The 24,478-nt window shown below is 43.0% G+C and overlaps 1 protein-coding gene and 1 long non-coding RNA gene across 7 annotated transcripts in view; both read right to left on the bottom strand.

Annotated features, from left to right (window-relative positions):
• The window catches only part of LRRC1 (leucine rich repeat containing 1), a 150,132-nt gene that overhangs the window by 634 nt on the left and 125,020 nt on the right, over positions 1-24,478 (bottom strand). For 2 of the 6 annotated variants that reach the window (XM_053286404.1, XM_053286400.1), the window contains exons 14-18: positions 14,169-14,375; positions 12,520-12,777; positions 8,632-8,721; positions 7,904-7,981; positions 5,106-5,201 (exon numbers count right to left, since the gene is read on the bottom strand). In XM_053286404.1, the coding sequence (XP_053142379.1) occupies positions 5,106-5,201; positions 7,904-7,981; positions 8,632-8,721; positions 12,520-12,777; positions 14,169-14,375 (729 nt within the window). The remainder of the gene's footprint in view (positions 1-5,105; positions 5,202-7,903; positions 7,982-8,631; positions 8,722-12,519; positions 12,778-14,168; positions 14,376-24,478) is intronic. The other 4 variants (XM_053286401.1, XM_053286402.1, XM_053286403.1 and 1 more) reach the window with 4 other exon arrangements.
• Positions 21,160-24,013, bottom strand: LOC128340772 (uncharacterized). The gene is made up of 4 exons (XR_008313943.1): positions 23,389-24,013; positions 22,629-22,815; positions 22,425-22,496; positions 21,160-21,324 (listed from the first exon to the last, which is right to left on the bottom strand). It is a non-coding gene; the product is annotated as an uncharacterized LOC128340772 (long non-coding RNA).

Raw genomic sequence — 24,478 nt, 5'->3', positions numbered from 1 at the left:
GGAGCTTGGAGGCTCCGTTTGGCTGAAAGACCTTCAGTTAGTCTTTAACTGCCGAAGGGGCCACATGGCCCCTTCGGCAGTTAAACGAAGGCTGGTGTTGCTTTTGCAGCCCATCCCAGGAGTGGCTCTTCCCTGCAGGGAAGAGCCGCTCCTGGGCTGTGTTGCGAAGGCAGGACCAGTCTTTTAGCTACTGAAGGAGCCAAGCGGCCCCTTCAGGAGCTACTTAGGCTGGCGCTGCGTTCGCAGCTTTGCCCAAACTCTTATCCCTGTCCCACTCATTGCCTCCAGATTGGCCCTATTGCCAGGCCTGATCTGTGCAGTGTGCTTGGCTGCCTCCAGATACAGACGTCTCAAGGTCAGACTTTCTTTATATTTTGCCCGGCTCCCAGATCCTTGTTTAGTGCTTGGGTCCCCACTCTTGCATTTATTTATTTCATCACCCCTCGCTCTCTCCCTCACCCCCCACTCTCTCAAATCCAAAGCTGTTCTCCAAGACCATTTCTCTGGTCTGCCTTGAGTAGACCTAATTCCAATTTCAAGCTTAGCCTCTTCATGAGCTTCAATTCAGTCCTATTGGTTTGTTAGTGTGGCTAATTTTGTGAGTTAATATTGTGCTATTGCTAATCAAGATTTCTTTCCTGTGCCCGCAAACACCTAAATAAACCTGATTCTATTTTTGAACTTCAAACTCTCTGTCAGTCATTTCTGCGACTGAGAAGCTTTGCACAAATTAATTCTACAATGGACTGTTCACTTTAGTTTTGCTAGTTCCCCACACAAGCCCAAATGTATTCAGGGGTGTTTGCCAATTCCCCCAGGAGCAGCAGCATTAACAAAATATAGATAATTCCTCCACATTGCAAAAGAAAGCGCTCAACCAGGAGCGGCTCTTCCCTGCTTTTGCAGGGAAGAGCCGCTCCTCCTGGCTGGCACTGCAAATGCAGTGCCAGCCTTTGTTTAGCTCCCAAAGGGGCCCTGCGGCCCCGCTTGGGAGCTAAACTACCACCCCCGCGTCTGATGTCAGATGCGGGGGCGTGTCAGGGCCGCGAATGGCATCTCCTGATTGGGCAGGGCCTGGGTTCTTTGAACCCGTTCGCCCAATAATAGCTCCGCCCCTGCTCCCCTCACCTGGAATGCTGTTGCCTAATCATACAGGAGAGTGGCAGTTCATCATCTGCCATGCAGTTTTAATACTACAGCAGTAATAAAAGCACATGATTAGGAGATGGGGGGTGGGACATGTACATGCACATAATCCTCCCAAATGCAATTAAAGGGGCCAGTCAAAGTATCATCTGAACCAGTCCAATGGTATATCACAGTGTTTGTCAATCTTCTTGTCATCAGGAAATAAATATGGAGGATAAATTGTTACCGGGCTAGCTTGTTTGAGGCCTCCCAGGATCACCTCTCCACCTGTTTTGGAGCTACTGGCTTGTAGTTTCCACTTTTGCCTTTTCAGAATTCACGAGATCATGGGCTTACCATTTGGTTCACATGAGCTAACTCATGGGGTAGGTCACCTGGCACATAAGCCTGGGAAAAGGTGGCTCTGGGTCCAGGTTTAACCTGAGACTGCAGGACTATCCCTGTGCTCACCTCTCTGATTGCCTTTCAGGTGGGGAAGCCGAAGTAGACAGGTGTTAATTAAGCACTATTCTTCTAAAAGAACTAGCCAAATACTCTCCCCCTGTGCTGGCATCAGATCGTTCAACCCTATCACCTTCCCAGGAAGGGATAGATAAGAGGTAATAAGCTCATCTCCTTCTCTAACAAAAGTGCTAATGGGAAGCAAGCTTGTTAAACATTCCTAAGTCACTCCCAAGGTTTTCTAGAAACATGAGATAAGCTCTGATGCTCCATTTCACTTTGCCCTACAGAGGTTCCTTAACCAATTCACCTCATTGTGTTGGTAGAAGCACACCCAGCAAACTTGAACAGGATAAGGGTGTACTCCTTTGTCTATCTCAGGGGTGCACAACTCATATGCCTCACTGGGCTGGAACCAACCATGTCTTGGTGTGCAGGAGCCGAGATCAAATTTCAGCACATTAATTATTACATTAAAATAAATTAAATAAAAATATTAATGAATATGAGGAGGGTTGGAGTCAGGGGGAAAGGCGAGGGCAAAGAGGAATTATGTCAGTGGGCTCCAGCCCTGGGGAAGATCTGCTCTTAAGCAGCCAACTTGATTCAGCAGCTGCTGGTGGTCAGCAGGATATACCAAGAACTCTTCATATCTCCTGCTGTTGCAGCAGGATAGTCCTATCTGTGGGCCAGCAAAAAAGACTCTCCAAGGCAGAGCTGGCCCCTGGGCCTTACATTGTGCAGGCCTGGTCTATCCCTATTGTTGCCTTTGTCAACAGAAAGGTTTGGTCAGCAGGCTGCCTCAGGGCAAGATGCTGTCTGTTTCTAATCAATCAGTGTGTCCCCTTCCACCGGTTGTGTGTTTGTATGTTTGGGCATTAGCTGCTACACCATCTTGCTTTGCCCAAACTCTTATCCCTGTCCCACTCATTGCCTCCAGATTGGCCCTATTGCCAGGCCTGATCTGTGCAGTGTGCTTGGCTGCCTCCAGATACAGATGTCTCAAGGTCAGACTTTCTTTATATTTTGCCCGGCTCCCAGATCCTTGTTTAGTGCTTGGGTCCCCACTCTTGCATTCATTTATTTCATCACCCCTCGCTCTCTCCCTCACCCCCCACTCTCTCAAATCCTAAGCTGTTCTCCAAGACCATTTCTCTGGTCAGCCTTGAGTAGACCTAATTCCAATTTCAAGCTTAGCCTCTTCATGAGCTTCAATTCAGTCCTATTGGTTTGTTAGTGTGGCTAATTCTGTGAGTTAATATTGTGCTATTGCTAATCAAAATTTCTTTCCTGTGCCCGCAAACCCCTAAATAAACCTGATTCTATTTTTGAACTTCAAACTCTCTATCGGTCATTTCTGCGACTGAGAAGCTTTGCACAAATTAATTCTACAATGGACTGTTCACTTTAGTTTTCCTAGTTCCCCACACAAGCCCAAATGTATTCAGGGGTGTTTGCCAATTCCCCCAGGAGCAGCAGCATTAACAAAATATAGATAATTCCTCCACATTGCAAAAGATTCTAGGGCACATTCTAGGATGCACACTCAGTTCACTCACATGGGGCAATGTTTGTCCTTACCAGCACCTAGTTTGAATCAAGTGTGCTTTTGAACACTTCCAACAATCCCTTGGGGCTCTTAATTGCCAAATAGGATTAGCTGCAGAGAACAGTTATTCTGCTCACTGAGGATCCCCATACTCTTTCCAAAAAAGGGGAGGGGAGCCAGGTTTCCTGGGAAGATACTTTGAAAATCACTGCTCAGCCATTTGTGGCTGGGGATTATGGGAGTTGTAGTCCTACATTTGGGGACCTAAGGTTGGGAAGCCCTACTCCAGGGTACCTTTCCCCAAAATACTTTGCCTATACATAACCATGTTTTGCCAGGCAAGTATCCCAGGCAATTTTAGTTTCCCAAAACAAGTAAATTCAGCCAATGCTTTGTGACAGACCTGAACTTGACACTTTACCAAGAGCAGCCATTATCCACACCCTAAGCCCTGCTAACTGGCCAAGAGACCGCTTTTAAAGCAGTGGCACTTGTCTGTTTAGTAGGAGTAGAGCCACAGCACAGCATCTCTCCAGTGGCTGTAGCTGGTGGCTGTCTCCCTCTTTCTTTTTCGATTGTGAGCTCTTTGGGGACCAAGGACCATTTTCCTCATTCCTTTTTGTTGAAAAGCACAACCCTACCGATTCCAGATGGGGTGAGCTGAACGAGTACCCTGTTGGCTACATCCCACACTGACCCATGGTTGCACTGTTATATTGTGCAGCAAACCAAGAGAAACCACACCATCTGCACCATCATCTAAATATCCACCAGCTGCAATAGGATAAAATTGTTCCCAGTGGGGGAAAACAAGAATTGGAACACAACTGGACCACTATAAAAATCATTCATATTCTGAAGTAGGTTAATTTAATACCACATTACTTTTTAATTAGGAGATACTATTTCTGATATGGTACAATATGTGTGTGTCTTATAAGATCTCAAATAATGGTAAATGTGATTATCTTCATGCACACATTTAAACATGCCCCTCATAGATGATCCTCAATAGTACTGAGGAGGAGCTATTTTTCATTTGGCCTATCCTCTTTATTCAGGATAGGTCTACAGATGGCTATGAGTCATGACGGCTATATGCCACTTCTACATGCAGAGGCAGTATGTCCTAGGGATGTCTATACACTGACATTTCATTTTACTAATAGTAGTAATTGGGTCATTAGCCTAAGGCATGTGGTGCTTCTTTACTAGTAAATATACACGTGTTTGACATTTAATACCAGTGTCCCAAAATGTAAGGAATTATCCATAAATTTCAACATACACTACGACAAATCAGGAATCAGAATCCATTAACATAAAACAGAATTGCAGTTAAAGAGGAGTTATGTTTTACATTTTGTTCAAATGCTAGAGCAAATCTGCATTTCAACTTTTGAAAAGGAACTTTGCAAAAGTTCCCTTGCAAAAGCAGTATTACTAAATATTCTGGAGATGAGCTTCAGTGTGTGTCCAGAGCATGTCCTGCACTGCTAGATAATAAACTGCTTTGCTTTTAATTAATATGCAGTTTGCTTGCGGGTTGGGGGGCAGAAGATGAATGAATGAATTAATTAATTATTCATTCATTCATTCATTCATTCATTTATCTATCACATGTACAAGCACACACATTTTTAATACACACACACACACACGCAGTGCACATAATTGGAATTATTGGTAAATATATTGCTTATCCTTCAAAGTCTAAAACGTATCTGCAAACTTTAAGATGAGATTCCAAGGTAACACTGACATCTGCTGGGTTTTTTAAAAATCAGCATGAAAACCAGAGAGAACTTAAAATCCAGGTGCCAGCAAAGGGATCAGAGAGAAAAGTAGGCGGTGGGGAGTGGGGAGAGATTTAACTATACTTTACAAAAATTCAGTGGTTAAACATTTATCTTCAAGTACTGTTGTTGTTAAAGCATCACTGATTTCACCCTCCATCGTTACTTACTGTTATTACATGGTTTATTGTCTGAAACGGGCCACTTTTAGATGGTGTCTCAACAGGACCAGAATCAGGTGTGCTGGGTTCTGACATAAGGGCATCCTTTTAAAAAAAAAATAAAGCAAACAGCTAATTTAATTCTTTAGGAATTGTTAAAGTGACCAAACTTGTAACTATATTTTCTCTGGCCCAGACAGAGAAGCAACTTGTAACTGCACTGTTTAGGCACTGAGGTTATGCACACACTCAAGCTCTTACTGGAGACTTTACACAGCCATCCCGAAATGGCTTCTGCGCATGCGCTGAGATCAACAGGGGCGGAGTCGCGGGGGCAGAGATCAACTGAGCAGTGGGGGAGGAAGCAGCCTCCCCACTAGATGCTGGATTGTGAGCCTCCACCCCGCACTGTGTTCAAGATACCGCCGGCGGCTAGATTTGCTGCTGGTAAAGTGAAATGTCCTGCCCTTGCTGCTGGGCAAAGGATGGGAGGGGAGGTGGCGGCCCTCAAAGGGAGCCAGGCAGCCCTGGAGCGAGCAGGAGTGCAGGTTTTTTGAACCTCTGCACTCAGTTACAGCTCTTCCCCTGCACTGCTCCCTGCTGCCATCTGAGCAACACAACCACTGTTCAGCAGAGCCGCTCTTCCCCTCCTGAACCCCTCCGCCTACAGTACTCTGTGGAAAGGGCATGACTGTCCTTTCCCCATTTCCTCTTCTGCTTCATCCCCCTTTCTCGTTACCAGCCCAGCAGCAAGCAGGCAAGTTGAGTACATTGCAGCCAGGCAAATCTTTTATGTGACAAAGGAGAAGGCAGCAGTTGGCAGAGATGAAATCAAGCGGTGGCAGCGACTGCCGCCATTGCATGAAACAAGGGGGAAGCAGCAGGATTTCGCAACCTGCCTCAAGTGCAGAGTCTTGGACCTCCACGGAAACTGGGTTTGGGGGTGTTTTTTTTGTTTTGTTTTGTTTTTGTTTTTTAATGTACAGAGCATGAGCCCTACCCTGAGGATATGACCCTTTCCCCAGATTGCTTCAACACAGATTTTTGTGACCCGTGTAAGGGTAGCAGCTTGCCCTATGCAAATGAATATTTCTATCCCAGCCCTCCGGGGCAACTCTGCGCGGGGTGACTCACAACAATAAAACAGTATAAAATTAAAAGCAACACAGTGAAACAGGTAAAACACTAGACTGTATACAACAAATCATTTGAAAAAACCCAACAGACTGTACTAAAAACATTTTTAAAACCTCTCTCAGCAAATGAGTTTTAACATCTTTTTTAAAAATCCTAAGGGAGGGAGCATGGGAAATACATATTTATCTTACTTGGGAAAATGTGCTTACACATTTTTTTCAGCCCATTACATTGCTTCGTCTGTTAAAAGTACCATCTCATGGAGCTAAAGACATTGCATAAATTTATAGAGCAAGACCCCCAATTCGGAGAAAATCCATCATGCTCAAGTCCTATTGAAATCAACAATGCTTACATTAGTTGCTTTGTTCTGTTGATTTTGATGGGAGTTGAGGAGGACTAGCATTCTCTGGACTGGGCTAGAAATTGTATCTTTTGCTTTCCTTTCTAGTTACATTTATGCACTCAACATGAACAATTCTATAATGTTGTACTGAAACACTGAGTTTGGCCTATGCGTGGCAGTGGATGGGGACATTGTAAAATCTCATTAAAAGAATGTCCACAAGGGAACAGCAACTCTTTTTCAGTTTGGATGTTTCCCAATATTTTTTTTTAATCCGGCAGCCCAATTAAATTAACAACAAATTGGACACTCTAGCCCCACAACACAAACATACAATGTGTTATTTTATGCGGCAGCAAAGTTTCCACATGATATTTATTTAGTGCGAGCTACAAAAGCGAGACATTTAAACTCCCCGCTTTTGGAGCTAACATGCGGAGGTAACATAGGAGAGGAGAGCTGGTCTTGTGGTAGCAAGCATGACTTGTCCCCATAGCTAAGCAGGGTCCGCCCTGGTTGCACATGAATGGGAGACTTGATGTGTGAGCACTGTAAGGTATTCCCCTCAGGGGATGGAGCCACTCTGGGAAGAGCAGAAGGTTCCAACTTCCCTCCCTGGCTTCTCCAAGATAGGACTGAGAGAGATTCCTGCCTGCAACCTTGGAGAAGCCGCTGCTAGTCTGTGAAGACAATACTGAGCTAGGTAGACCAATTGTCTGACTCAGTATATGTCAGCTTCCTATGTTCCTATGCTTCATAAAGCACCAGGAAGGATACATCATTTTCAGTGCATTATGGGGTGACTCAGCTCAAAAGGTGGGGAGTTTGCTGCTCTTGGAGCTGACTTGGAGCAAGTCAGTGCAGCACTTTGCCAGTGTGCCACTACCCACTAGAGCAGGGGTTCTCAACGTTGGGTCCCCAGATGTTGTTGTACTTCAACTCTCATAATCTGCAACCAAAGGCCACTGGGGCTGGGGATTATGGGAGTTGAATTACAATAACATCTGGGGGCCCAATGTTGAGAATCCCTGCACTAGAGTGCCTTGCACACTGGTTGGAAACTGCATTCCAGCAGGGTGTCTAAACCAGTTGGAATGTAATACTAGAAAAAGATAGATCACAGCTAAAGAAGCTGGTTTTGTAATTCATGGTTTTTGCCTATCACTGTATGTTTGACCAAATGGCTGCTTAGCCATTAACACTATTAATACTGTGGATTATTAAAGGCTATTATTATAAGGTCTTTAATAATTCATTTAGGTTTCAATAACAGAATTCAATTATTGCACAATAAAATTGAAAAATGAAACCCAGAATTCTGTACCTCCAACACTTTGTCTTCTGATTTTACCCCTGTCAAGACAACTGGGCTGTCTTTGGATACATGTGTTATTAAGATTCCCTGAAGAGAAAGAACATAACATTTTAGCCCCAAGAGTGTATCACATTAGCCAAATTTTAGAAAGTGAGTAGGAAGAAGCTGCTTCTATGGACATGGAAGCCAATTATTTCAATTGGCTCATAAACAAAAATTAAACCTTCATGGGCTAAGGTCAAGCAATAAATGCTTTGGATAGAACCAATTATATGGGAAGGAGTAACGGGATTTGTGCATATAAATAGAAATGGTCAACTCTCTCTACACACACAGTCCCAACAGGAAGGAATAACTGTAAACATCAGCAGGTGGGATAGAAAGTAGTTGCATTAATGTGTAAGCCTCAAGTGGAGTCACCTTGAAATTAGGTGGGAAATGACATTTGCAAAAGCATTTCCGACATGTAGCTCTTGGGAGAGAACTCTATTCACATTCCATTTCAAAATAACCATGATTTGCTTTCTGTCACCTCACAAAAGGTTGTTGCCAGTTCTATTATTCTGGGTTTCAGAGCAAGACAATCTTTAGCAGCACTCTCTCATTAAGACTACTATCATATGCACCATAATGACTTCCAAAGAGACTATGACAGGATAGGACTAGCTTCAAGTGAACAACGATCCCAGACTCTCTCAAAAGGATTAGTTGGTAAATGTGTGAGTAATGAAATGCACCTCATCGTTTTCTTTACATGGAGATGACCCCTTTCCACCAGCAATGCTAATACCAAGACTCCCCATTTGACTGCACACAGTAATGGTTATCTGGAAAAGAATTATAATTAACATTGAATGGTCTCTTAACAAGTAAACGCAGTACCTTATGCATTCCATTAGACAGGCAACTACCAATGAAACCCATGCAGAAGAAAACACGCATGTAGTACTACTTAGCTGAACATGAAGGAAGTACCCATAGTGTCTGTGCTTCAGTAATTACACCCCTTTTTGATCATGGCCACATACAATCAGAAGGATAGCTTGTGCTAGTCCATAATGCAAGCGGCAGTGCAATTCAATTAATTCTAATTTCAAAATGCATACTTGGCTATGATCCCTACACCACTGAAAGTGGCAAGGAATCAGAGAGAGCCCATCAGCAGTTCTGCTCACCCAATCCCTCCAAAGTTGACCCCCCCCCCACACACGCACATTTTACCTCTAGTTTCCCACATCTTGTGAATTGTGATGCATTGCAAAGCAACTTACTCCTCCTGCCCTGAAAATTTCACTTTTTTTTGCAAAACCAAGAGCAGCTTTATTTTTGGATGGTGTCAGAAATGTGTGTCTAGTCCAGGGATTCTCAACCTTGGGTCCCCAGATGTTATTGGACTTCAACTCCCATCATTCCCAGCCAAAGGCCACTGGGGCTGGGGATGATGGGAGCTGAAGTCCAATAACATCTGGGGACCCAAGTTTGAGAATCCCTGGTCTAGTCACTCTGAACAGACTCCATATGTGTGGTATTAATGGATTACTGAATGAATTGCCATCATATGTCAATTTAAACTGACAATAAGCAAAAATGATATCTTCTTCCAGTTCAGATGCAGTAAAAACTGGAACAGTATGAGACTATAAAATGTGCTTTGTTTTCATAAAAGCTAAGGGGAGCCAGAGTTAATGTTGAGATTCTATAATCAGCATCCTCTTCACCAGTGGAACATCAATGTCACACACACAATAAATTGTCTGAATGTAGATTTCCTGAAGCACATGCCCTGTGAAGTTAGCTTAGACAAGAGGAAGCCCTGAAGCAAAAGGATGATGGCAAATGCTTATATTAGCTGTTATAAAGTACTACATATATACATATTGTATTTTAGTCCAAGCAGGTGCCAGTCAAGCAAGACAAAGGATATGCTGCCAGCCATCTGCAATTATTTCTCAAAAGCATCAAGCTCACTAACCAGTTTAGTCGTTCTACATTTAAAGGACCAAACTGAATTTAAGTTGGAAGCCCCCTAGCTGCATAATCTTCTTTTTACAAAATCGGCCACAGATTAAAATTTTGAACAAGTTAAGCTTGCAAGATTACCCCTCCACTGCTAATAAGTTGGACTGGATTGGATGTGGCTGAGGTTTCCTTAATTGTATAACACTTTTCTGCTCAAAGCCCTCAACACAATCTGCAAAATTATTTCAACACAATTTAAGACTAAACCAAACTTAAAACAATTCTACAATTCTAGTAAGTATAAAATTAGCATGACCACAGCAGCAGATACTAATAAAAGCAGTGATCTGCCAGGAGTCAAAATCGCCTTGATGGCACACTTTACCTTTGCTGAGATCAGCCATACACATTCAGCCACTGCCAAAGGCCTGGCAAATTAAGGCCTTGCCTTCACCTGGTGGTGGCAGAAGGAAATGATGAGGGCCTGTTGTGTGTCCTGGGAGCCTGAATGCCATTATCGAGGCACCATAGAGAAGCTCCTATCACACGTCACCACTAAGCATACCTCCGATGAAGGTTGGCCCCCAGGAAGAGAGCTACCCCCTTCCAAAAGATCGTATGGTACAGGCTCTTATGGTTCATTTGGAAGCGGATGGTCAGGCCATGAAGGGCTTTAAAGACAACTACTAGCACCTTGAATTGTGCTTGAAAACGGGTGCCCCATGTCTGTACTATAGCCACTATCCAAACTGGTCCATCACAGCTGCTTTTGTAAAAAGAAATTTATATTGGAAGCTCCAAGTACAGCACTCTAACATAATGTGTAGTTGGGCTGATTCAGATGTCACACGGAACCACGTCTTGGTTTTGTGTGATGTCCCCCAAGCCTTAAGAGTGCATGTTCCCTACTCCCCTAACTGTACAATCCTCAGAAGAATTTTGCTCCCAAATGAGGTTAAACAGTGAACACAAAGCGAAATTGTTCATGATGTCTGAACTGATCAATCTTGGTTTACTCTAACCAAGTTTCCTAAATCAAACCTAGATTTGAAACACACTTCAAACCTGACATACAGATTGAAGTTTATTTCAATAGAGACTAAGGTTCCCCCCACCCCCCACACACACACCCCACCACAGCAAGCAACCTTTCTGCTAAAATTGGAGGTCTTCATGAGAGCCTTAAAGGCCCATCTTTTTAGCCTGGCTTTTAATGATACCAAGTTTTAATTTTAATCTGATTTTAAAATTTTTTATTTTAATCGTTCTATTATGTGTTTTGGATTTTAATGTAGACAGCCCTAAGCCACTTTAGGAAGGGTGGTACATAAAATGTATCGATGAATAAGATTAGCACAGCAAGTTAAAATATTAAATTTTTATTTATTTTTAATTCTTATCTTAAACCAAACTTTACAACGTGCCCCCCCATGCACCCACATAGACATGGGGCATCTTTGTTGGTGCCAAGCACTCCATCCTCCCCATCCTGAGTTGGTTCTCAAAGACTAAGGAAAAGTGTGGGTGCATGGAGGGCAAGTTGTAAGCGAGCAGATTTGCAACACTGCACATCATTACTGATCATGTGGCATGTCTGTTAAGGCATCCAGGTTAGGTTCCAATTCCCTGGCTTTGTGGAGCTTGAGCCAAAATGAGGCTTAACTCTGGTCTTAAACCGGTGGGTTTTTTGAATGTTAAATATATTAATGAATTCCGGTAGCCATATTGGTTGTTAAGGTGCCACAGGTCAATTTGTTACTGACTAACAATTGTATTGTGGCATCAGGTTTCGTGGACTAGAGCTCAATTGGTCAGAGGTATGAAGTATTGCCTCAGTTGGCAAATATATACAAACACAGACACAGACGCACACCCTCTAGTTCAGATGTAACACAGAATCAGGACTGAATCCTGGTTTGGGGCAATGTCCCTTAGCCTTAGGAACTCAACTTGCCCCTTCACACACAGGGAGAGAAAGGGTCCTACTTCAAATCTTGGCTAAGATCAGAGGTGCACCTAGGTAATTTTGGAGCCTGGACCTAAAAGCCTTTAGAGGCCCGCCCCTCCCCTGCAAATTAAGCATCATCATGCTCCACCGGGCAACCACACCACCCAGGACAGACTAAAGAGGATTTGGGGGGCCCCCAGGGGCTGTGGGGGCCCTGGACTTCAGCCCCAAAGTCGAGGGGTAAGAGCGCCTCTGGCTAAGATCAAGCCAGGATCTCATTACAGACAAACTGTCTTTTTCTAGCCAGAGCTTGCAAATAAACCAGGATCTGATGCTGGGACTATACAAGGGCCACTTTCAAGCATTGGAAAGCCCTGAAACAGAAGATGCAGTAGCCTCCAAACTTGAATAATCTCCGGTTGCCTCTGCCTTAGATGCTTCATTTTGTCATCTTGCCTTGTCACCCTTGAGAATCCGGGCTTCCCTTCCAGGCTTTGTAAGCTAGAGTGGACCTTTTACACATTATGAATTTAAAAGTAAATTATATAAGAGATCATGACGGGCCTGCAATCTATGCACTTTAAAAATGGCTTTACTGGCCATTTCAGTTTATTTTTATTTATTTATTTATTTATTAAGCACATTTTTTATACTGCCCTAACCCAACAGTTCTAGAGTGTTGGGAGGATAAAAGCAGTTCTGCAGGCCCATGAGTTACCTTCAGCGGTGGCTGGGTTGCGTCTCCAGCTCCTGGCACTTGCTCCTCCGTTTCCTTTGAAGACCAGTTGCCATCTGTTGGGAGGTTGCTTGTAGCTGTCGTAGGAACTTGCTGTTTATTGTTGGCCACTGGGAAGGGTTTTGCCTTGGTGGCTGCTGCTTTCTGCCTCTCCTGCTGAAGAGCAACTCTAGCAGTTCTTTGATCTCTAATATTGTCACTCGAGTCAAAGAGACTACCCGAGAATTTGGATATAGGCTCCTGTTCGGTTTCATTTTTGTAAAACAAAAACAAACCACACACACACACAGGATCATTGTTAAAAGATAATATGAACTAATTTCCCTAAATGGAAAGCAAAGCATGTGAATCATATTCAATCCAGAAAAATTGTCATCAAGGGGGTACCAAGTTGCATTCAAAAACTGCAGTTTGAGTGCATCAAAAAGTGAAGTGTCCTGCTATATATGTTGTGCAAGGGGGAAAGATTGGAGAAAAGCAAAGGAATTCCCCCCTCCTTTGTATCTCTGACTCCTGAGCATCTTAGCTAAAGATCTGGGAGGGTTGCTGACATGCGTCAAAAAAAGGCAAGTCGGTATTGCCAGCATAAGCTCCTATGTCAAAGATAGGCAACATTTTGTGGATTTCTGTTTGGGGTACTACTACTTTGATTTATATACTGCTTTCAGCATTTTTTCCTAAAACACAAACATGGGAAAATATGGAATCATCTTAATGATGCTGGTAGTCATCAAAAGACACTGTTGTACAGGGGTACAAATATATATTTTTATTAAATTCAGGAGCCAGCTAGATCTTTTTTGGAGCCAGATTGGTGTGAGGAAGAAATCAGAGGTGAGTAAGAGAAAATATTTGGTTATTCAGGATTGTTCTGGAGACTCCAGGTGGCTATTGAAAGCAATCCTGGAGATTTAAACAAAATACCGGGAAGGATCTCCAGGAATAGTTAGAGCTGACAGCCCTAACAGCCTGTCTCTCGGCAATGCTTCACTGACCAGTGAGGGGGTTCACATCTACTTATATCCTTGCTAACTGGGTAAAGAGGCATCTTTCAAAGTGGTGATTCTCATAATATTAAGTGGGGGGGGGAAGCAAGGGGCCCTATTCAATCCCAACACAGCATCCCTCCAGTGTCTGCTTTTGAGTTTGTTTAGACTACGTGAGCCCTTTGCAGACAGGGAACCATCTCATCTTTTTCCATATAAACTGTTTTGGGAACTTTTTTTTTTGCTGAAGATAAAACCACCACCACCAGAAAATAATGGCCTTCAACCCAAGTTGGTATTTTATGTACCAACAGTTTCTGGTTACCTGGATCTTTGTATCTTGAGGTTGTGCCTCCAAATTACAGCCATCCATACAGCTGTAGATATTTCTAAGCCTATTTTGGCATGTCTCTGTCATGTTTCCAGAAACTCTGACTTGTTAAGAAAAAAGATATTCACAGGACACATTCAGAAAATGGACAACACGTATAAAAACTGAGTATCTGAAAGTTGACACCTGAGCTGGAATCAAAAACACTGCACCCAATGGTACTTGACATGCATCAAGATGAATCCTTTTGATTTCCTAAATACAAAATATGGAAACTGAAGGGCACAGACCACAGGGGCCAGAATGCCACTTACATCCTCCTCAGGATCCTCCAGTTCCTCAGCTTCTTGTTCAGGACTGATTCGTCCTTCCTTCCATTTTTCATTAGTTGAGCTGAATTTGTACAGGCTGCATCCTTGGATATTCTCTTTTCCCTTCAGAGATGCCCAGCGAAAGCCTTGGGAATTCCAGCTATGACTGCCATGTAGCTTAGGAGACTTGGGAAGCCACTTAACAGAGTCCTGCAAGGAAGATGAAAGCACAAGGATTTACCAGATTCCATCCAGCATGTACAAACACAAATATCTACACAGCAGACATTAGACAGAGCAGATGACTGGCCACTCAGGCTTATGTACCAGCCAACCAGGTATGTTAAACTCCTGCTTTGCTAAAAAGCCAGCCAGTACACTAGAGAATAAGGTCACCACCTGATGACTAAAATGTTAGTCTAGTGAGCCAACACAGAAGGTGCTACAACCTGCGGAAACTAGACCAGGAAGGGATTCTCCAAGATGAAAAATGGATTTTGCAACAGAGTTTATTTGAACAGAGAATCTTATTACCACAGTTCCCCACTGAAGAGGGGGCGGGGGGGGGAACCTAAAGCCCTAAACTGATTAGGACTGGGTTACCTAGGGGAGGACCTTCTGCATGACCCCCACTACACAATGAGATCATCAAGAAAGGTCCGTCTCCACATGCCGTTGCCTCATCTGGTGGTGAATCCAGAGCAAGCCTTCTCTGTCTTCACTCCTAGGCTGTGGAATGCGCTCCCTATAGACATTCGGGGTTCAACATCTTTTGCTAGTCTTCAAAAGAGTCCTTACGACACATTTTTTTCAGCCAGGCTTTTGCATTAATTTTTTACCATTGCCGATCTTAACAGTTTGTTTTATTTAGTTTTTCTTGTGTGTATTTTTGTGAACCTTTGGAGTGAGGCGGTACATAAATTTAATTTAATCATCATCATCATCATCATCATGCACTGGGCAAAATAAATGGATACCTTGTGCAAGCTTAAGAGTTGTTTCTGCTTCTTCTTTCCCGTGTTGCTACCTCCCACTTTCTTTCTTTCTTTCTTTGGCCAACCTTGCAGGAACAAGAGGGCCACAGAAATACAAAAGACTGGCATCTTTCATTAATAGCTATTGGGAACTCCAGTTTTGGAGGACAGATGTACCACCCATGAGCTGCTCCTCCTACTCCTCATCCACTTGAAAGCCTCCCCATTGGCACCATCCATATATGCAGACAGTAGTCTAGATATCACTTTGTGGTTTCCCACATACCAGTACAGCATATCTGGAACCACATGGGATTGCCACCAAACCCTCTCAGCTGTAGATATGTCAATTCTCAAGGTAAAGTGTGCCATCGAGTCGATGTCGACTCCTGGCAACCACAGAACCATGTGGTTTTTCTTTGGTAGAGTACAGGAGGAATCACACACGCACAGTGTGAGATGATGCCTTTCAGCATCTTCCTATATTGCTGCTGCCTGATATAGGTGTTTCCCATAGTCTGGGAAACATACCAGCGGGGATTCGGACCAGCAACCTCTGACTTGCTATTCAAGTCATTTCCCCACTGCGCCATTAGGTGGCTCCTTGGTCCTGGTACTAAGGCAAATTGTCCAGCCTTGGCTTTGTCAGTCTTGTCTGAGGCCTTCACTTCTTTTCCCAGGTCCCACTCCAACCTTGTTACACCCCTGGAGACACCCAGAGAGATGGTGACCTCATGAGCTTGCTTAGCATTGTGTGTCTTTTTGGGTGATCCTCTTAAAGCTATTACTTGACTGTGGTTTGTGAATAAAGACTCACTCAAGAATTCCAAAAGAAGAATATTCCAAAAAACAGAATAGATATTCCAGTCTTCAGCAACAATTGGATTGGACTGATGTTCAACATCCTTGCTTTATATATTCACATTCACAGAACTTGCAACATTTCTGTCTGTAATGACACCATCTAGTGGTTTCTGTTGCAAATATTTCTCTTTATAAATATAAGTGAGTGCTTTACTCTCTAAATTTCTCTAGCTTGTCTGACTCCTAAGTACAATTAGCATGACTGAATCCAAGGAACCATTCATTGGCCCTGTATCCCAAAATAATGGCACAATGCAACACTGTTGTTCTCCTTTAACAAACATATTCCACTGTGAGATACGGCAGGTTTCTTTTGGCAGACATCCTCGAAAGAATATAGACTCTTTGCCTCACAGTAACTGAAGCCAAACGGGTTAAGCAGCTTACAACAAAACATATGGTCTAAATTACACATAGAACATACACAAAGAGGTCTACATGTTGTTTACAGTTCATGTTCCCATTCTAGCAATTAAAATAAACACTGCCTCATACCTCATTTTCAAACCGCTAATGACCTGACCGCCAGGAATGAAGTAATTGCCTAAGGTTAACTGAAAGACTTTGAACACCCTCCACAGGTTTTTATTTCTTACACACACACACACACGCACACACACACACGTCGTAGTAAGGACATGCAAAATCTCTGCTTGTATCAGATGGTATTATGATGCATGTTAAGGAGCAGAGTTGGACCAAGAAATTGAACTCTGTCAAATTCCAAGTCAAGGACAGATATGCAGCTTTGAGGCTGAATAATAATGAGGCAAGCTGGCAGGATCAGAGTGCACAGTCTAGTCGTATCTTGCTGGAACAGGGAGCTGCACCTTGTGAGTCAGGGAGCAGAGACTACTACTGTTTGGTACATCCAGGGTGGAGTCAGGATGACAAGGATGGGGAGTCAAGAGCAAAAGCTCAAGCAAATAGATACAACCCACACAGCATTTTAACACTCTTCAGCACATTTCGCACAATCTCTATTTAATTTTATTTATTATTTTTACATTTATATCCCACTTTTCCTCTGAAGAGCTCAGAGTGGTGTACGCCGTTATGTTTATCCTCACAACAACCCTGTGAGGTAGGTTAGGCTGAGAGATACATGATTGTCTGGCATCCAGTGAATTTCATGGTTGAATGGGGGATCCGAACTCAAGTCTTTCTGGTCCTAGTCCTAACCACTATGCTCTGCTGGCTCAGAATTATGTAGAAAGATAAAGTAAAACACCTCTATTGGGCAGCAGCGATATAAGAAGATCCTGAAAGGCATCATCTCATACTGCACGGGAGATGGCAATGGTAAACGCCTCCTATATTCTACTAAAGAAAACCACAGGGCTCTGGGGTCGCCAGGAATCGACACCGACTCAGCGACACACTCTGCTTTACCAGAGAAATATCATCTGGGCCTCATTGCTGGACCTCCATTTGTTGCCTAGTTAAGATGAAAACTTCAAATCTCCACCAGATCAACAGAATAAGATGCAGTGAATCTACACATGACCAAATAGTTATGTCCTGCTACATGCACACGCACACACACGCGCCACAAAAGCTGCATAGGAGCTTCCCCCACCATAAGAACTTTGTACCATTTGAAGCGGCCCTGAGCCAGCATGATTTGTACATGATAAACAGAAGAGCTCATCACTGTTCATTCCACCGTGGAATGGAAGAGACCCGAGGCTATTAGTTTTGAAATATAGTACAAAGCACATGAGGACAGGAACAGTGTATCATCTGGGAATGTATCTGAGGTTATTCTGTTTTCTATAGACAGGAGGCTCAGAGACTCTTGCAGTCTAAAAGCCATGCACATATAAGAAAAGAAAACCCATTACATCAATCCAGAAGTCCCAATGATCTCAGTGCACCGACCAGCAGCATGAAACCTCTTTCATTAACTATTTCTCAGTTACCTAAAATAAGAGTGGTCTCCAACAGACTTCCCTAGGGATTCCAAATGGTGGTACCACTATCAAAAATGCCCTGTCTGTACCTTCATTGGTTTAATCTCATGGGTAACTGGAACTGGGAGCAGCCTTTTGATCCAAAACACACCAAATCATATGAATTCCAGAATGGTGGGGGGTTCAGAACAAATATGGCTAACTTTCATTGTAATTTCTTATGCCTGTGTACTAGCTAGTATGTGTTTCAATAGGCTTTTCAGCACTGTAGGCTTGAGAAGCAGAAATGGACAAGAGCTTACCTGTGCATGTAACAATCTTTGCATACATCAGAATGCAGGAGAATTTTGGTAACTCCCCAGTCCCCACTTAGAAAGGAAGAGAAAGAGGTAAAATATCTACCAGCCAAACAAACTCTTTCACTGAGAGGTTGGGATCCGGATAAAGTATATAGGAGCAAGACTAGAAGCATTGAGGTGTAGGCATATTTTCAAATTAAGTTACCATTTTTAAGCCATAGAAACTAACTGGCAATAACATTAAACAGGCTTGGCCGTAGTTCTTTTAGATAAGCCTTAACTGGGACAGTATTACTTCAGACAACAGGGGGTGCAGCTCATAGAATTGAATTCCCTCCACATAGAAAACCTGATATCATAGAGAAGGATTCTAGTCTAGTCTTCTCCCTGACATAGACAAAGGCCGCATTTGCACGTAACACAGAACCAGAGTTCCATGGGGCTACATCCCCTTCAACCAGAGTTGAGGGAGGAAGCGCCTTCTTCAATTCCAGCTGTTTTTGGCTGTACGCGCTGTCCTCCTTGCAAGAAGGAAGCCCACACAGCCAGCTCCCCCTACTCTCTGCAGTCTTGCTGACTGCAGAGATACTGCTCTCCATGACATCCGAATTTGAATAGGAGAGTGGGCGGGGGCAGTGCGGTGCGGAACCATGGGTCCATTGGACCTGCAGTTCCGCATTATATGCAAATGTGGCCACAATTTGTGCAGGGGACACTTCAGTTGTGCGAGCACCCAGCTACAGTGTGAGATGGTGCAGCACCAGAACAAAATGTCCCAACTCAGTGGGCCAGTTTGGACTATCATTATCTAATTGTTTATCCCACACATAATGAGGAGCAGATGTGCACACATCTCTCACTGCATTCAACACATTGTCCCAGGCCTTACAGTCACATGCGGGCAAACATCCAAGAGTATTTTAGTCATGCAATTTGGACACACTACACAATCCACAGATGCGCTTCTTATCAGCTTTGGCTTATATGTCAGCTACGCCCACTTCGTGGTACATATGCTGGTAACCTCCAGGTTTGACAACTGGAATGCACTTTATGTAGGGCTGCCTTTGTGGAAACTACAATTGGTACAGAATGCGGCAGCTAGATTGGTTTCTGGGGCAACCCCAAGGGACCATATAACACCAATTTTAAAAGAACTGCACTGCTGCCAATGTGTTTTCAAGTGAAGTACATAGTGCTGGTTATTACCTATAAAGCCCTCAACGGTTTGGTTCTAGGGTGAGAGTACCTTGTCATGAAGCCTGGCACTTATTAAGAACATGTGGTGAGAGCTGGTTAGGGTTGCCACCGGCTCATTCAGTGGCAACTTGGGACTGGGCCTTCTCTTTGGCTGCTTTGGGGCTTAGGAATATGCTCCCTGTCAAAATAAGAGCACCTCCATCTCCAATTGCTTTTAGGAACACACCTGTTTTCTCAGGCTTTTAACTGAAATCAATTTTAAACTGTTAGTTTCTAGCTCCTGAAATAGTTCTACCTTTTTATTCTGTGATATTATTTTAATTGTTTTTACTCTGTTTCATATTTGTTGTTTTTTAAATTGTGTACATGGCCTAGGGATACCCATATCTGGCGGTATATAAACATGTAAGTAAGTAAATAAATGACTATGTGATATGGGATAGTGCAGCAGGGGTTGGGGTGGAGATATGTGGTCACTCATTCTACAATGGGCACTGAACAATCACTTAGAAACAATAATCTGAACCAACTCAGTGAGATCTAGTCTACAGAAAATGTTGTGTTGCTTCTCTTGCTGAAGCATTTTTATGCCTCATCCACATCTTTTGCTCAGTTATAACCACAGATATTTCCAACAACATTCTCTTCCATCCAGTTGGTGGCATACTATACTTCTGTAACCAGTTTGAACAGCCAACTCTGAGCTGTTGTGGGTGAAAGACTGTTGGTTCATATTCAGGATTTTGAAAGTCCTGGACCATGTATTCCATTGTCCCTCTCTGTAAAATAACCCCTGCTAACCTGGTAAAGAGGCACCTTTTAATGTGGTGATTCTCTTTATTTAGCAGTGGGGGAGTAACTGGTCCTCTCCACCCCCAGAACAGTACCTCCAGTGACTGCTGCTGGTGTCTATCTTATTTATTTCCTGTGTAAACCACCTGCCTGGAGCCATTTTTTGAAGGGCGGTATAAAAATCGAATAAATAAATAAATAAAAGAACAGGAGTGTTGACCTTTACACACACCAACAATGCATGAGCAGGTAGTAGCTATACGCTGCTCTCACTCTTTCTTGTCCTCCTCTTTTATTCATCCATCCCCTGGAGCTCCGTTTTTCTGGAGCATGGTGACAGAACAGTGTCTTCTTGACTTTTAAAATGAAACCTGAAAGGTGTTCCCTGCAGTTCCAGTAAAGGCTGCAGTACTCAGGACTGTAGAGGATGGCAGGACTGCAGTTCTCAGGACTGTCTTGTGGTTTTCATTTTAAACGTGAAGCTGTGGAAGATGATGCTCCCTGAGGTGTCTGTGACACATCCCAGGAATGACTGCAGTTGAGCCTGCGTGCTTCTGTCCTACAGGAGTTGGGGAAGGAGCAAAGCAACTAGATCACATTGGAAGCTAATCAGCTGAATTCAGCCAAGCCTGACTTGGTTTAAACCAATTTGTTGTGCCAGTTCAGATCTGAATTGTAGCTTCAATGGTGGAATTGGGCTAAATCACTTCTGAATCAAAATGGGCCACTAAAGTTTTGCATAGTCCTAATACTTCTTGCCATTACAGGCAGGGGAAGGAGGCAGATGGTCCTGCCTCCTCTCCTGCTATGGCAGTGCATTTGAAGGCATGTGCTCATAACTCTAGGTTGCAAACCATGAACCCTACAAAACCCAAATTGGACATCACTGCTTGCCCCAGTTCCATTTCCACTACTCACACATACATACATACACACACACACACACACACAATTTCTCCCAATAATTTTATTAGTTATGAACAAAACTTTAAAGTGTTAATAATATTTCTAATATTCTACTATTGTTACCAACAATACAATATTTATTATATGTTAACATTTTAAAAATAAGAAAAAGTCTATTCTTCTTGGTCAGGAAGCTTCTCTGGATGTTGGTCTGCAAAAAAAAGAGAGAGAGAGAGCACGGAGGGATATTAGGATACTGAACAGTGAAAAATACTACTATGGATCCCAAAATCATTCCGTTAATACACATATCGCAATAACTTTGTTTTCTGAATGCATGTTAATGTCTAGAGTGCACTCAGACCTTAAATGCAGAGAAGTACAAGCAACAGCTTGGCGGGGTGAGAGTGTGAGTGTGTGAGTGTGTGTACACATGTTTAAACAGAGGGTGTTTGGGGTGGGCTGGGGAAGGGGTTCATATTACATGATTATTTGAAACACAATCTTTAAAAATAAACAGAGCAGATGCTGAGGACTCAACTTCTTGTTGCGCAATCTATAAAGCACTATATTGTGGTGGGAAGCCATTGCATGGTTTTATTCTACCTGCAGCAGATTTTAGCTTACTTACATTTAGATAGATAGATAGATAGATAGATAGATAGATAGATAGATAGATAGATAGATAGATAGAACCTAGATCTTTCTGAGGAGATAAGCCAAGTACAGGTCTGGCCTGACAGCAGGGAGAGGCTCTAATGACCGAATACTCCATATACAAAAATTCCCTGCACACAGAGAAAAATAGCAGGTCAGCATGAATGCTAGGCTTGCACCCTTTCCCCTGATATGCTAGTTTTCTGTGAGGAGGGTATCTTCTGTGTATGAAGGAGCCGTCAATCATCTGAACTCCAACTTGCAGTCTGAAGTTGTAAGATTCAGACATAGGTTTCCCACCTTGGTATGAACTACATCTAGGGGAATAGTTGTTGATCCCCAAACATACTAAAATATTAATGAATACTGTTATTGTGCATGTGCAAGAATACTGTTATTGTGCACCAAAGTAGGTAATAGGACCAACATTTAGCCTGAATAAGCCCCGAAGAAAAGAGATGGTACTGATTGTTATAAATAAAAAGGGAAATGAACCAAGGCAGAGAGTTACTTGTCACTTGTACTGTACCATATTTACACAGACCATATTGCTCCTCTATTACCATGGGCAACATGATTAGTGGGCTAAATATAAACTCTGCCTAAGTAAAGGCAGAAGAACAGGAGGCAGAGAATGCTGTCAGACATTCTCACCTGCAAATGCTGTTTTTCTCATCCTTGCCAACAGCCGCCTCTGCATTCCCTCCATGCTGGGGATGTCTGCTCCTTTAATATGGTAAACAAAAAGATTTGAGAGCTACATTGCAGTTTTTGCAGAACCTTCTACCACTCTCCACTGAAAAATTATACACAAGGACACCATAATGTACCACCTTGTTTATGTGAAATAAAACTTACATTAAGTTTGCAAACCAAAAGGCAGGTGGCATATCAGCATTTACTGGTAGATCTCTGCATCATTTGCTGTGGGTCAGCAAGGGTTTGCCTTACTCCCAGAAGTCGAACAACAGTAAGAAAGATTGTAAGTTCCAAAAATTCTGCCGTGGCTGACCTTGCGCCAATTGCTTCTCTCAGTGTTCCTCACCTATAAGTAAGATAGAAGTATTAGTTAGTCACCTTTGACCAATATTCATCCTCCCACACCCATTTTGCACCTGGCCCCAGCTGGTGGATCTAGTTCCTTTTAAAAGGTAGATCCTACAGGGCTAAAGTTTGCTCATGCCTCTCATAACACATATGGAATTAGAGTACATTATTCATGATGTAACACAATCTACAGTTCACTATGGAGACCTCATTAAAAGAACTGGCAAAATATTTACATGTGAATTAGCTAGTTTGCCAGTTAAAGCTATTTAAAAATGAAAGTGCATTTTGTTACAGCCAGATAATGAAGAGGTATGGGAGGAGGAGAACTAAATAGCCTACAAAACAAGATTCTGCTAAATTCTCTCAGAATGATACTTGCACTTCCAGAAAAGAGAAAGGAAAAAGCAAGGAATAGGAAAAAGTAAATATTTCACGCAACCAACAGGTATTAAAATTAGGGGAAGTACACATTCCATCCAAAACACATCCCCCATTATCTTTACAGATTGAAATGGGGAGGGGAGAAGAAAGGTGATAAATTCTTTATAAATTAATAAAAGCAACTTACCTCAATGTATTTGCTGCTGCACTGCTGCCATTGGCTATATTTTCTTTTCTATCAAAACTGGAAAGGAAGCATGACTAGAGTTCCCATTATTCACTGTGACATCCAAGTAAAAAGGAACATATATGCCTGTTTAGCCACTTTGTGCAACCAGATACCAGCCAACACAATGTCCCCATTTGGACGTAATGCCAAACCAGAGGTAAATGTGCCAGAGGTTGGAGTTTGTGATTGTCCGAAAGCAAGAAGCCGCAACTTCATCACCCAACTGCAGCTCAGTTTTCACTCCCAAACTGAATGTGAACCCTGGTTGGTTCAGTGCGTTTTACTGCTGAAACCTGAGGTTGTATCATCTGAATTCTGCTACCCTCTATAACCTGGGTTTCGTGCAGAAGCTTCCTCCTGCTGGAGAGAGGTCACTTCAGAGCAGCCCAGAAATGCAGCCATTCTGTGGTGGCCACATTTCTCGCTGGCTGCCTTTTGGAGCTGATGCCAACCCTCTGCTGTTCTCCTGCTGCTGCTTGGCAAGAGAGATGCCACGTCCCAGCAGTTTCTGCATTTAAAGGGACAGAGCAGCATTGGGGAAAGTACGCTTTAAATTTAAAAAAAAAAAAATAGACACACATGCAAGGAGCCCTTTAATTGACTTAACACCCGATCTAGCCCCATTCCTGTTTCTCAGATCTTATCAGTGGAGTATGGTTCTTTGGTCTTAATCTACACAGAGGTGGGGAGGCAGGGGGGACCAGACCAAGCGACATGCCTGAGAATCCCTGGGTAAGATACCAGTTGCTGAACCATGGAAGGACCGGGGCTATCCGTCTGGTACTCCAGGAACAGATCTTATTTAGACACACACACACACGCACACGCACACACACACACACTTCCAGAAGTGGCTCAGTGTGGTTTACATAAAAATAAAATATACATAACAACTAAAATAAAAAATTAAAAGATACAAGTTACAATTAAAACTAGATAACATCATTAAAAGCCAGGCTAAAAAGATGGGTCTTTACGGCTCTCCTGCAGATCTTCAGCAAAGACAGCCTCTTATATCCATGGAGAGCACATTCCGCAATCTAGTGGT

Source organism: Hemicordylus capensis, chromosome 1, assembly GCF_027244095.1.
Source record: "Hemicordylus capensis ecotype Gifberg chromosome 1, rHemCap1.1.pri, whole genome shotgun sequence".
Classification (NCBI taxonomy): Eukaryota; Metazoa; Chordata; class Lepidosauria; order Squamata; family Cordylidae; genus Hemicordylus; species Hemicordylus capensis.
This window is presented reverse-complemented; position numbering and strand designations above follow the sequence as displayed.